Source organism: Malaclemys terrapin, chromosome 16, assembly GCF_027887155.1.
Source record: "Malaclemys terrapin pileata isolate rMalTer1 chromosome 16, rMalTer1.hap1, whole genome shotgun sequence".
Classification (NCBI taxonomy): Eukaryota; Metazoa; Chordata; order Testudines; family Emydidae; genus Malaclemys; species Malaclemys terrapin.
Genome location: NC_071520.1, coordinates 12,625,968 through 12,640,329, shown reverse-complemented (window position 1 = coordinate 12,640,329; position 14,362 = coordinate 12,625,968). Strand labels below are relative to the sequence as shown.

Below are 14,362 nucleotides of genomic sequence, written 5' to 3'. Positions count from 1 at the left end.
AAATGGTTTCTTTATATGCTATAGTTTGTCACAAGACAAAATACCTGCCCTGTCAAGGAAGAAGCCAAGAAATACAACAAAAAAATTCAGGAGAACAGTAATGTTTGTATGGAGAAGTAGCCTTTATACAAAATATACAACCATTTTTCAAATCACTCTGGGGCAAATGAACCTTCCTCATTGTATTGCTTCAGGCCCAAAACACAGTAATCTTTCTGTCACAGAACTTCATGGTGCAAGGTATAAAAGGCATTTTATAAATAGGACATTATCCACTTAACTTAACACTTACCAGAGTAGATTTGATGCCAACACTTTCAGCTGCCTGAAAGGCCAGAGTGAAGTTTCTTCTCTGTAAATGTAATGCAACATTTATATGAAAACAGAAGGAAAACTACTTAAAATGTAAACGGACTTGCTGCTTGAAAACATTTCTAATAAAACCCTGTATTGACTTCAGCTACGGTTTATAACTAAACCACATTTATAAAGATGTGTCTCAGGCATCATTCTGTACAAGGGATACCTGAATGCCTGTAGGAAGTATTTACTACCTGCTGGATTGGGGTAAAGATTTTTCAACAATGCTAGAACAGACAGTGATAACTGGGGACTATAATTTGCCACAGATAAAATACAAAAAGACCCAAAAGCCAAAGCATCAAATGATAAGTAGGGAAAGGATTTTGTTAATTCTGGAGAGGGATATGTTTTTACATCTGTATGTGTAGGAAAGATGCAGCTAAAAGGGATTGCATTTTAAATTAAATGTTATCAAATAAGGAGAATAAGTGACTATTGAGCAAAGTTTGGGAAACAGTACGTTTAATAAGATTCTAAACTTCAACCATTAGAGGAACTGTTCAAATAAGAGGTAACTATAACTTTTAAAACTTCATTTGATAAAAGTACAATAGATTGGCAATGGTAATCGATAAGAGGTCCTTGTAGCCACTTTTATAGAGGTGGTAGAGATGCACTCAGGGGAAGTATATACCTTTATTAATCTATTCTAGGTAATCCTGTAGCACTCCTCAGAGTAGTAACAGATACCATGTGAAATAAATCTTTATGCCAATGTCCAATGCACCTCATGGAGGATTCTTCTCTTAGCTCTTACCAGCCTTAGTGTTCACGTAAAACCAAAGATATAACTTTAATATCCATATGGATATGTGATAAACATTAAATTGAATTTCAAGTAAAATATAGATCTACACAAGTAAAAATCTGCAGCACTAAGTCTTAGAATAAACAGAGGACTGTAAAGAGGATATTTAAAGAGAAAAAAGGAAAACATAAGATATTACGAAACAATGATTATTTAATATATACCAATGGACTGAACAATAAGAATCAGGGGATCCATTAAGGCAAAAAATTAGTTATTTGTCCACAAAAATGGCAAAAGTAATACATTATCTCTGTGTGTTAAGAATTTTTTTTTGCATTTGTTACGGAGATTATTAACAATGCATCTCTGGAAGATGTCTCTGTGGGTACTAATTACAACACACTGGAAGAAATTGAGATTATTCTTTTTCCCAATTTATCTTTAACTTTTTATCCTTTAAAACACTGATTTTAAATTTTGCTCTAGAGGAAAGCAATAAACACCCTGAGCAATATGGGATGGAAGCATGTTCAACAAAAAAAATATCCTCCTATCACCCAAAAAAGGGAATAAACTACTCCAAAGCACACAAGTTCCTGAATTTCATACCTTTAACATTAAATGACAGGGAACATTTTGGTTAAAGACTACTGAATGCTATCACCTCAACTGAAAGCCCTTTCCACCCACTGTTTGTTATCTCCTCACCTTAAATTTATGTTCGCTCATTAAAGTCTTCTTACATTTGTCCCCAAGTTCTTGTTTGTCCAATGGCCTCAAATAATTGATAAACTTTAATTTTATAACCACCCTTACCTAATTTAAGTAATATAGTCATGCTCCCTTTTAAAATTTTAATGCAAGGAATTAATCCCAATTGTGTGTCTCCTGTTACATGCCCATCCATTATATGTATTTTTTTATCTGCCCTAAGTTTTTTTTTTTAAGCTTAACTATATTTTCAATTTGCATAGGCTAAACTGGATATTAGAATACTGTACCTTGTCCTGGCTGTTCAGTTCTTGATACGGAATGTGAGCTGGGAGGTAAGTATGGAGGACTGCACAGAAGGCCAACCCATCATTCCAACTGCTGCTGAAGTTTGTGATGTCAATATTCTTTAAGGGAAAAAAGGAGTCTATAAATGATAGTAGATTACCATTTAATACTGCTTTAGAATTTGACTGAAGTGATTAGAAAAATAATATTATTTATGTTGTACCTTTTACCAAAAGAATGCCAAAGCACTTTAGAAATGGATATGCAATTGAAAACTACTTCAGCCTCAGTGCTGAAATGGTCAGAGATCAGAATCCAACACTACTGAGGGTGAGAAATAGACCAGCACAGGAAAGACAGATTAGTTCTGGAAATTAATTTGACTTCTTATCCGCAAAAGATACATGATACACATTAGCGAATGCTTTTGTGTTCCTTTTAGATAGTAATGTTTAAGTGAAGAACATGTTAAGACACAAGCAGAAACAAATTATAGATACATACTTCTGGTCTCATTTTGGAACTCTTAAAATATGCCAAGCTGCTATGATGTGTTTTCAAAGCATGGGAAGATCGGATTTTCTCATATTCTACTGTATTACTAATTACGCAAAAGGACTAATCAATGAGCACAGATATTTCCTTTCCAAATAAGGTGATAATTTTCATTAGAGGTAGCTGATACAAAATATTATGCAAACTCAATACTAATTCTTGTTCAAAAGATGAGCCACTGGAATACCCGGACATGAAACATGGCAAGGAACCAGTTCTTTGAGTAAGACTGAAAAGTAAAATCCTTATTTCTGCACTCCGCCATCCCACACACCCCATATCTTTCTGTCCCAATCAGGAGCTAAGTGGAACAATTAAACAATTCCCTTTATTCCACAAGAGTTTGTACACAAAGTTGTTGAAAAGAGTCAACGGCCTCTGCCAAAGGAAGTTAGGAACAAGATGCCTGAGTGACCTTTCTAAATCACTGTGCACTTGGCTGCTGTCAGGAAAATAATGGTAAAGAGGTTACTGCCACCCAAATGAATGGCAGTGAGTTTAGATTCTTTTATTTAAGAACCAGTTGGAAACTGCATCTACCGACCTATCATTTGAGACCTATATGAAGAAATGTAAACTTCTATATCTCAAATGAACCCCTCCCTTAACTGGACTAGACAGCTCTGCTATTGCTTTATATTTGATATTACACTAAAACTGAAAATCTGCAGTCACAGAATCCAAGAAACAGCAGATAAATCAACCTTTTTCCTCACAACAGTAATACCAATCACACCTCTTCACAAAAGGCTAATTCTAATCACTCCCTCTTATTTAATCTCGATCAGAAAAGAATGTACAATACCAAACAGGATAAAAACTAAAGACAATGCAACTTAAATCATGCAAGACAGTTTCTTGTCAAACCAATGAAGATTTTGCATTACAAATGCAAAGTAACAAATGCTGCTTCTCCGTGCCCTACTGACCCCTCCCCCCCAAAATCTTCATTTCCTACCCGGTGTCAGCTCTTTTTACACAAACTCCACAAAATACAAGTTCAAACTATGGTGATGTAAGTGTACGTGCTTGGACTCACAATGCCTGCAGGCAGTAGCCTGTGCCTTGCTTTGCAATCCAGCAGCCTGCTTCCAAACGGAAATAGCTTTGTTTGAACCCCTCAGTGCTGTGGGAATATGTTCTTTACATAGTCTCAACTTCCTCAAGACACAGAATGGAAAAAAAGCTCTCCCTCCTTGCCCCCCAAACCACCAGGAAGCTGGAATCCAACTGAATTAATTTGATTCCGGTTATTTTCAGGAGATGTCAAAACTAGTTAAACGCTACTTGAATTAGGGAAGAAGGGGTCCTTTCAATTTCAGCAAAAAAAAAATTAAGCAAATTTTATACAACAGACAGCACCAAACTTCAAAACAGCTCACAGTCAAAGCTAATACAAATTCCTTGCCATCTATTTATTCTAAGCTGCTCTATGAGACCATCGCCCTGCTGCCCCGCAAGCCCCCTAACCCCCCAAGTTACATGCACTCCCTAGAACTCACCTTCCCAATCACATCTATGCACAGAACACAGATAAAGCTACAGGGAGGGGCTCTCCTCGTCAAAATGCTTCTAAGTAGCCTAGCTTTAAAATGAATTCTCTCTCTCTTATGCCAGAACATAAGGACCCTCACTGCTGCCTTCCATCTTTGCCAGTCTCCTGCTGCAGTCTTGGCATCTTCCAATGTCATTTTGATAGCTTTCTATTCTGCTTCTATTGTTCATTTCCATGTTAAGCTTGATCTACCTTGTTGCCTCTTGCTCTGGGGGTTCCCGTCTAATGCCTGTCTTGTTATGTTGTTTGGGTCTTTCCTCCATGTATGTACTAGTCACCTCCATTTTCATTCCATAATAACCTGTCCTATCAGTTTCTGTTTTGTCCTCCTCCAGATTTCTTCGTTTGTGATTTTTTCTGGCCATCTGCTATTGAAGATTTGTCTAAGTCAGCTGTTTATGAACAGTTGGAGTTTAGACAGCAATGTTTTAATAAGTCTCCAAGTGTCAGCACCATCCAGTAAGACCAAGTTTACAATGGCATTAAATATTCAAAGTTTAATTTGGGAGGGTAAGGTTTCTGTTTCTCCAGATTAGCTTTACTGTTACAAATGGGTGTCTGGCTTTCACTAGTCTGGCTTTAATATTTTCATCTGTTCCATCTGCTGCATTTACAATGCTGCCAAGTTACGTGAAATATCAGACCTCTTCTATTTCAGTTCCAGAAAGTGTTATCGGTGCTTCTTGTGTGTTGATTCTCACGGTTTTAGTTTTCTCACTGTTGATTTTCATCTGTACTAATTGTGCACAGACCCGGAGATCATTTATTTTGGCTTGCATGTATCTGACTATAGGATAGCTAGCTGATGTCATCTGCAAAGTCGAGGTCTTCTAACTTGTGTGTGAAAGTCCCTTGTATATCCCTTGGTGGTTCTGTTTACTTGATGTTAATTCCCCCCTCCTCCCCCCAAATAGTCAGCAGAAAGCAACGGTAAGTCCTGTCCATCCTCCCAAAATAACCATGTTTGGCTACCATAATTCATTTAAAATTGATAAAAGTCCCTAAAGGTGCCCATCCCATAACTACAGAGACAATACAATAGAAAAGACTGACCAGACGCATAAATATCCTTCAAACCTCTCCCCAAGGGCCATGGTTTTTTCGGGGAGAGGGTGGTCACCAAACCAAGTGATGACAAAAAAAGGTCTGGCATGTGTGCATAAGGCCAAACTATTACATGGCTTTAAAAATTCTTTAACCCTGGACTTGGCCATAGAATGGTCCAATCACACCTTTTGTGAAGTCTATGAGGCAACCGTTGAGAAAAACAAGTACAATACAAAGAGGAGATGAAAGTTACGTACAATCGAAGAATTAACAAATGCTGATGCTTCGTGTAAGAACATATCTTTATTCCTCTCCCCTCCCCCACCTTTTACTGCAGGGTGTCATTTTTCCCCATTAATGCCATTGTGGATGCCTCACTTAACCAGACCACTGAATGGAGTAGTCCTGAATTTCTATCTAACCAGTGAGACGCTTAGCAACGAATTACAGAAAAAGTAGCCACTTAATATTGTTTGGCAACATTCAACCAATATCCCTAATAAGCACAAGCTCATAGTTAGTTGAGATAAGTAATAGTTGGCTGCAAGAGCCTAGTATTGAAGTTGGAGCTCTGACTGTTCCAAATAACTATGTAGCTTATGACAGCAGTAAAAAAAATAAGACAAGTTAGCCTGCTACAGTCTTCAACATTTACTGTGATTCATTAAACCAGCTTTGAATAAGTGCTCTGGTCTTATCTTATTTTGTAAAGTGCTCAAATATAGAGAATGTGAGCATTTTGCTATTAGGTTGCCTGGTAATCAGATAAGCAGTCTCTTCCCAGTTGCTTTTAAAGTTCACTTCAAGTGGTTATTGCAGTAAATTCAGCCATTTGTATGTACACTCAGCCAAATGGGTTTGGTTGATATATCTGTCCATTTAGGCATCAGTTTGGATTTGGTTTTTATTTGAAAAAAACAACAACTTTTCTTTGCAGCTGTAAAGGCCACAATTTTTAAATGAAAACTTACATTTTGCAGAAACTGACAACTCACATGCTCACCACTTCACTTGAGTGAACAGGGATCCCAAAGGCTGGAATTACATCATGGAGCCCAAGAGGGACCTAAAGGATCTGGTTGACATGGAGGTGGGGATTTCATCTTTATTGCTACTAAGGACAGATTTTTATTCCTTTATTGGGGGAAACCGTCTCTTGGGCAGTGTTTCTGATAGACAAATGAAAAGATAAATGTTTTTTTTTTTTTTTTTTTAAATAAAGACCAAGAGTAATATCAGTTTAACAACAGATGAGTGTATCTTAGGTATTATTTCAAGTGTTGGAAGGGGAATGGACAATCCAAAACCACACTGAACTCTATCTTCTATGACTTAACTAAACATTAATATAATATGGGTGTACATCAGACCATGAAAATTCTAGTCACTCATTATTGCTAATAAATTAGCTTATTGGTTTAGAGTAAAAGCATTAAAAGAAGCAAAAAAAGTGTCAACGTTTATATATAATAGCGATTCCTTTTTGGACTGCTTTCAGGAAAGTGTTCAGATATATCGTTAAGTCCAACAAACAGACCATTTTAATTCTCTGTAAAGAGATTTGAAAAGTCAAATATACGAGGAGTCACACTTTGCTTATAATGGTTACATATGGTTATATAGTCATATCCCTTTGCAACAGGCTTATTTCAAAAATACTACTCTGAGAAGTAGTCAATATATTAACTTTGCTCTTGTTTTTTCCATAGGATACGAAGACTCTCCCCTGAACGTTATGACTTAAATTGGGGGGGTTTATGTTTGTTTTTTCCCCCCTAAATAAAGCTAAATTATTACAGAAGGAAGAGTTCTGCTGGCTAACTCACTAATACAGAGGTTGTATTCTAAATGAAGTCTCATTGCTTACCAACAGGAATTGAATCTTATTTCGCCAATTGAAGAAGTGACCATGATACTATTTGTTAACAGGGAAAGTTTAAAAACTACCAGTGAGACATATTACCTTAGAACACAGTGAGGCATACTTATTGACAAAGTCTCTCTAAAAAAATAAAGCTTTTCTTATCTCCCCTATATTTCTACTGCACACCAAGTACACTTAAACAAATGGAAAGTAGGAATAGTGACCTTGGGAAATTGCACCCTCAAAATGATTTCTGGAGAAACAACTGATCTATAATATGCTCAAAGGAAATGTAACTATAGATCCTCTTCTTTGGGGGTATCCTTAACTTTTGATCCAGGACCTGGCCAGCAGTACATTCATAAAATTGACAGGGACTACCTGGATAACAATATCATCCAGAATTATAATTCCAAAACAAAAGTTTTGGAAGGAATATTAAACCTCATGCTTCAGATCTTAAACCACTGTAACTATTAGAGATTAGGATGTGACTTAATATGTAGGCACTGGAGGAGGTGGGCTGGAGGGTTAGATTATCCCACATCTGCCTGCTGTGGGGTTCCTATACCTTCCTCTGATATGCTGGCTACCACCAGAGATAGGATATTGGACTAGATGAACCTCAGGTCTGATTTAGTATCGCAATGCCCATGTTCCAATATGTGCCAAAAGGTGTATAACAAAACACAGATCTGTACTTTTGGTTGCACAGCTGAAAGAAGTTTCCTAATGTTACTCAGAGAAAGGTGTCAGCCAAAAAGAAAACGCAATTGTTTTCTTTGTTAAAGCTTCTTCTTTTCAAGCAGAACAAATTGAACTAGCTCCCCAATAACCAAATAGTGACTCATGAAAACAGATCAATGAAAAGATTAAATTTACATGATGAACGTGCTCACAACATCAGATTTTGAAGAAAAAAAAAATCTTACCACCACTGTGACACTGCACCTCATTCTTCAGTGATATTATTATGATATGATTATGACATAATTATGATATGATGACATAATTATGATTTTATGCAAGATAAGTCATGTGAGGTGTCATTGGAAAATTTTTTTTTTTGCTGAACTGCTTTGCTGAATATGATTATTCTATTTGTTTTGCATGTTGTACGCATGTATCGTTTTTGTATATGAAGTTATGAATATTGACTATGTAACTAGCCTCCCCTCCAAATCAGCACCCCAGTCTTCCCAAGCACACATTTCCCTGTCTCACACTGTTTTTTGGGGAAAATATATGTATTGTTTGTGAAGAGGCAACTCTTTTCTGAAATTCTCTTGACTTCTTAGACTTCCTTTTCAATCTGAGTTTAGGCCTGAATATGGAAAGAAAACTATGTCTGTCTCACCTTCTGAAAATTGTCTTCTAGAAATGGATGACGGTCAGTTGTCCACACTTTTTTTTTTTTTTTTTAAAAAGATCTCTCAACAATCACATACTACTGAACTCCGATTGTGGTAGATGGTATCTACCCAATGGGACTCAGTGCTCAGTCTAGAAAATACCATCAGAGATGCTTAGTTTTGCAGTTCTCAAACTGTGGATTTGTGTCTTCAGAGGTAACATGCTTGTTAATAACAAAAGTGTTTTTAAATAAATAAATAAATAAATAAATAAGAGGTGAGAAATAACAGACCTCAACCCTATTGTTCCCCCTCTGCAAATTTGTGTACACAGAGTCAATCCCTTACATCTCTAAAAGTGCAAAGTTTCAAAAAGTTCAATGAATAGAAGATTGTTGGGGGCGGAATAGATCTGGACAAGGAGAAGAAGTCTGGAGATAAATGTAAGAAGCGAGGGATATACGCTTGTTTTGTTAAAATATTATATGTTTGCTGTTGAAGAAAAAGATCCAGAATACTTAATGTTGTTGTTTTAGTTAAATAAAACAATTTCAATGTCTGTCTGGTGATGTTCTCCTCCTAATACAGCATGGCAAGAAAATCCTCCAAATACTAATGATTAACCTGTTGAATTGGAGATAGCTCACCTCCCAATGACTTCATAAATATCTGCTTCAATTACCTTTGGTAAATGAAATAACCAAACAATCATTAGTTTTACAGCTATATCAGAAAATGAATCTGAAAAGTTTTAAAAATAAATCACTGTTTAAAAATGTAGAGTGTGTACCTTCTCAAAATGAAACCTACATCTATCTCTGAGTTGTGAAGAATATGTATTAAGGTTATAACAACCAACAAGAATGCACTTTTATGTAGAAAACCATGATTAAATCGAGTCTTTCTGACTAGTGATTTAAATCAACTCCACCCTTCCGACGCTACAATTCTGGCTGCCATGCCAAGTATGCAAATGACACAGCCTTTTGTTACATCCACACGAAAGGTCTCTTGACTCTCCCAGTGCTTGCCAGAAGTTGGAGCTCAACTGAGTTCAAGTTGGTTGATGATCAGTACTACAAAACTGAAATGATACTGATAGGGGGACAATTTGGAGAGGGCAGCAGGGGTGATGTCTGACCCTATGACTAGGTACGTTAGTTCCACAATATGGGATTGCATCTAAATCACTGATAATTTCTGGAGTGCAAGATTGCGTAAGTAGCCACGAGCACCTTCTTTCGATCTGTGTGTAGTGTCTTTGTGACCTCAAATCAGTGCACCTTTACATGAGGCTGTTTTTGAAAAAACACTGAGAAACGTAAACCAGTGCAGAATGCAGATGCCTGTTTCCCTCCTGGCTGTCTCCCTGTCGTGAACCGTGATAAATCTCAGTTCTGCGAATCAGTTATGGGTGCAATGCAGCTGCTCTCTCTCTCTCTCCAGAACACTCCAAAATGCAACTCTCTGATGGGTCTTAAACTATAAATGGGTCACCGCCATTCTGAATCCCAACCAAGAAATCCTGACACAAAAAGTAACTAGAAACAGCTAAGTTCTAAAAGAGCAAAGCCCTCAGAATATACTACCCCAAATGGCCCATCAGAGACCAAGTCTGATTACCTTCAGATTACCCGGCAAAGTTCTCCTATTTATTTGGGGTTTTGAGAGACTGCGATGCATGGGGATTGTAGGGAATTATTTTGGTGAGGATAGAATTTGTTTTAATTTTTGTTAATATGTTTTAAGGTTATCAGATAAGCAGATTTGAATAAATCAGAAAATAAATATTCTTGAGAAGTGTCATATGACTGACTATTAAAAGAAACAGGATCCAGATCCTATTTCTATTACTTGAGTTGAAACTGCTGTTATCAGTGTTTTCTACAAGTTGCATGCTATATTTTCCTGTGAATATGAATCAACTGAATAAAAATGAAACCTTAAATAGAAAAAAATCAATATTTTTCACTGGTTTCAAGGGCAACTAAATGCACACACCTGGTCTTTATATATTTACAAAAGCACCAGGTTAATTTGAAGAGAGACAATGCATTATTTTTATGTACATTGGGCAAGACGCCAATAATCATTTATGAAGCCACAATTAAGATTTATGGACAGATTTTTTTGCCTTAATTTTTATTGCCTCTATGTGCTCTCTGGTAACTATAAATATACCCAGAGCAATGCATGCATTCTCCAATTCTGGCTGATTAAACTGTCACTATAATAAAGTTTAAAATAGAAGAAGCCTTCTGATGCCATAGTTTCCCAAAGAATAAATATAAACGTGATTTATTTAAATATAAATATTAAGATAAATATTTATCACATGCACTATTTTCATCTTCTGAGCGCCAATATTAATTAATCTTCTGCACCTTTGTGAGGACAAGCAGTATCCCCATTCTACAGATAAAAAAACTGAGGCATAAGTTAAATAATTCATCTAAAAACACAAATAGCAACTGTTAAGAGTTGGGAACATACAAGTTTTCTAGTCTCTCAGCCCTGTTTCAGCCATGCTGTTCTTATATTTTTCTGAAACATTAATCCCTTCTAGAATGTTTGTAGTATATAAAATTATTCTGATAACAAAATGAATTCCTAATGGAATATGACACAATATTTACCTTCATATTAGTCTTAAAAACAGTGCACATTACTTACCCTTTGCTTATTCTTGTCTATAAATGCAATACTAAAAGTAGTTTTATTTCAGGAAAAAAAATTTCCATTTTAATTGGAACCACTAGCTTCTAGTCTACTAGTAACAAGCTGCTCAAATGGAAGTGTATTGCACACACACTATTTTAGTCCAATAACTGTACAGCCTCTAGTGCTAAACATCACAGAATTATAGGGTTAAGGTGGAGGCAAAAGGAGGGACCCTATTGTTAACCAAAAATTATGAAAGTGGTGTCAAATGCACTACCTTTCTCTTATTCATTCCAATACACAAAGAGCCAACTTCACTTCACACAAACCAGATCACTGAATGTGCCAGAATCCAAACCAGGGATTAATTATGAAATGTTTTTTCATCAAGGGAAGGAGAAATATATTATACTAGCTCTGGCTCTCCATGGGATGAAACACTCAATTTGAAATCTAGTGAATTTCAAAATGTAAGGTAGAATTAGTTTCAGATCCTACACCTGTCTGAGTCCCGCTGGAAACTTTTATGGATTTATAATTATATTTTCCCTCTCCTTTCAAGTGCCTTTTTCTGTCCCTTCTTGCTATGCGAAAGACAGGGGGAAACTGACTACATGCAAAGGACTACCAGAAGCACAAATAAAACTGAAAAAAATGGAGAAAGCTACTTTTCCCTTTAATATTGTAGTTACAATAAACTTAATGTCAATTGTATCAACAGTAGGTAAAAATCTGCACACAGATGTGTGAACTTTAGGAGGGGGGCTTCCCTTCAATACACACAACTTTGAATCTTTTAGGAATGTTTCATTATTTTACAGAGAAAGTTCAAAGTGTAAGTCAATCTGAAAGCGACTGTTTCCAAAAGCTTTATGTAGGAGTAAGACCAACGTTCAGAAAAAATACAGAGCAATCCCCATCTCTCTAAACCATTCCTGTCAGTCCCAGCTTCTCTTAAATAGCACATAGAAAACAAATCCATCTTTCAAGAACGTTAACAGAGCCAGAAAAGCCAAATGGAAAGGGAAAAAAGCCACAATGGAAGGAAACAATTAAGGGGACCTGCTTCTGTTTACCAGCTGCTTTGTAGGTTATGGATGGTTTTTATTACATCTAATTAACAGGAGGTACAGCATGGCCTGATGGGCTGACTGAACATCCACAAAAGGGACAAGTTATCATTTGAATGAAAATCTATGCCCAAAAACATATCCAATTATATTTTCAGGAAGCACGAATACAAAACTGGCATATTTAAAGACAGCCGAATTTTTTTCAAATACCTTCACCTAGCATTGTTGGAGAATCTTCGTTATGATGAACTCAATCTACTTTAAAGCTCCACTTTCTTCTATTTAACTCGCATTAAACTATTCCTCAGGGAATCAACAACAGAATTGATGTCAATTTAAGACCTCCAACAAAACTTCCTCTTTGTTGTAGATTTGTATCACTGGCTAAACTAAGAGGAGTCTTTCCCACTGAAATCCAATCCAGAACTTTTCTGGATGCTGTTTCAGACCATACAGAGTTAAAGCAATAACTACAAAGAGCTTGGTTTCAAGGAAGCTGTCAATCGAGAAATAAGCCTTTTCAGAGCTGCATGTTTTTTATAGGGAAAGTGGGTCAGGGTGGTTGGAGTATATTTACATAAAAAGACGGGAGAGCATCTGTAGGAGTATTATTGGCATTTTAGGAATTAGCAACTGTATTGTAGTTTAAGTAATATTTAGTAGTTATGTGAAATCATCTCTAGTATTTGAGACAGACTGTTCATGAAAAAAATCAACTCTACTAAAAGGGATTAGTCTTCAAAAAAACGGATGTTGTAACAGGCTTTCTGTGGAAGGCATATATAAAATGGGGATGAAAGAACAGACTTAAGTTCTGGTTTTGTAAAATCTTTACTGGGGGCAGGGCCATGTGAGAAAATATGAGTTAATATTTCAAACAGGTAACAGTTTTTATAGCACATCACATTTGAAAAGCTTCCAATCAATGGGTCTGCGGTTCTCATAAGTAATTAAATTTCAAGCATTTCCATTGTGAGCCAAAATTCCTGTTTAACCGTACAAGGCAAAGCAGCAGTCTGACTGAAGCGAAACATTGCTCTGCAGCACACTTACACAGAAAGAGACAGGAAGCTGTTTCGACAAGAATGAAAAGCAAAATGTGTGGTCACCTGTGGATAAATGCATTTTACTGGTTAAATGAACAACAGAACTATTTTTAAACTACATCATCTTACATGTACAAAATACCACATTAACATAGTGCTAATTCTAAAATTTGCAGCAAAGGCAATCAGCGACTGGTCTCACTCACATTTCTCCTTCGGCCCTATGTATGCTTAAAAGTAATAGTATCTTGTATAACGTCTAAGGAGCAGAATAGCATTAGTTATGAAAGACTGATGTTAAGTAGGTTATCCAGTGATAGCCTCTTTTTGGCTAGCTCCACGGCTAAAAACCATGGGGATCCAACACAGTTCATAGCTGCAAGTTACAAACCAAGTAGGAAACGTGGTAAACTATTTCCTCAGTACATATCCACAGCTGTCTTCAGTCTCACTTGACTACAGATACTAACTATACTTTGATTGTGTGTGTGTGTGTGTGTGTGTGTGTGTGTGTGTGTATGGTAAGGGGAGAGGAGGGAGGACATGCTTACACATCAGCTAGTCTTCTGAACCCAGCTCTGTGTAAATAGGCGAGGGGAGACAAGGCACCATCCAGACTCCCACACACAACTGAACTTGGCTCCTAACTTAGGAGATGGAAGGGAATGAGTAAAAGACAAAGGCTCCAATTCCCCTTTGCCCACATTGTGGGAGCTGGTGATCGGGCACTGGAAATCAAGGATTCATTTTAAAAATGACAGTTTTGCCAGTGGTATACACCTAACTCTGCACAGGCTAAGAAACCCCATTACTACATTAGCCAGCAATGCCACCTGAGCTCAATAATTTTATGACCAACATATATAGTTTTGCAAGATATGTTAAAATAAGGGAAAATCCAATCTCATGCTTCACAGCATAAACAATTTCCAGAGAGGTTAGGAAGTAATTTTTGGCCTTTCACCAATGTTTAATACCAAACAACCAGGTAGGTACATTATGGTTTTTGATTTATTTTCCAACTTCCTCGGACACATCCAGAATGACTGCAAGACACCACACTTCATTTACCAACAGCTTGATCAATCCTGTATTC

At 36.7% G+C, this 14,362-nt stretch overlaps 1 protein-coding gene across 4 annotated transcripts in view; it reads right to left on the bottom strand.

The window, feature by feature from the left end:
- SPECC1L (sperm antigen with calponin homology and coiled-coil domains 1 like) overlaps window positions 1–14,362 on the bottom strand; it is a 102,397-nt gene that overhangs the window by 8,841 nt on the left and 79,194 nt on the right. For all 4 annotated transcript variants that reach the window (XM_054006057.1, XM_054006058.1, XM_054006059.1 and 1 more), the window contains 2 exons: window positions 2,116–2,232; window positions 293–352 (listed from right to left, as the gene is read on the bottom strand). In XM_054006057.1, the coding sequence (XP_053862032.1) occupies window positions 293–352; window positions 2,116–2,232 (177 nt within the window). The remainder of the gene's footprint in view (window positions 1–292; window positions 353–2,115; window positions 2,233–14,362) is intronic.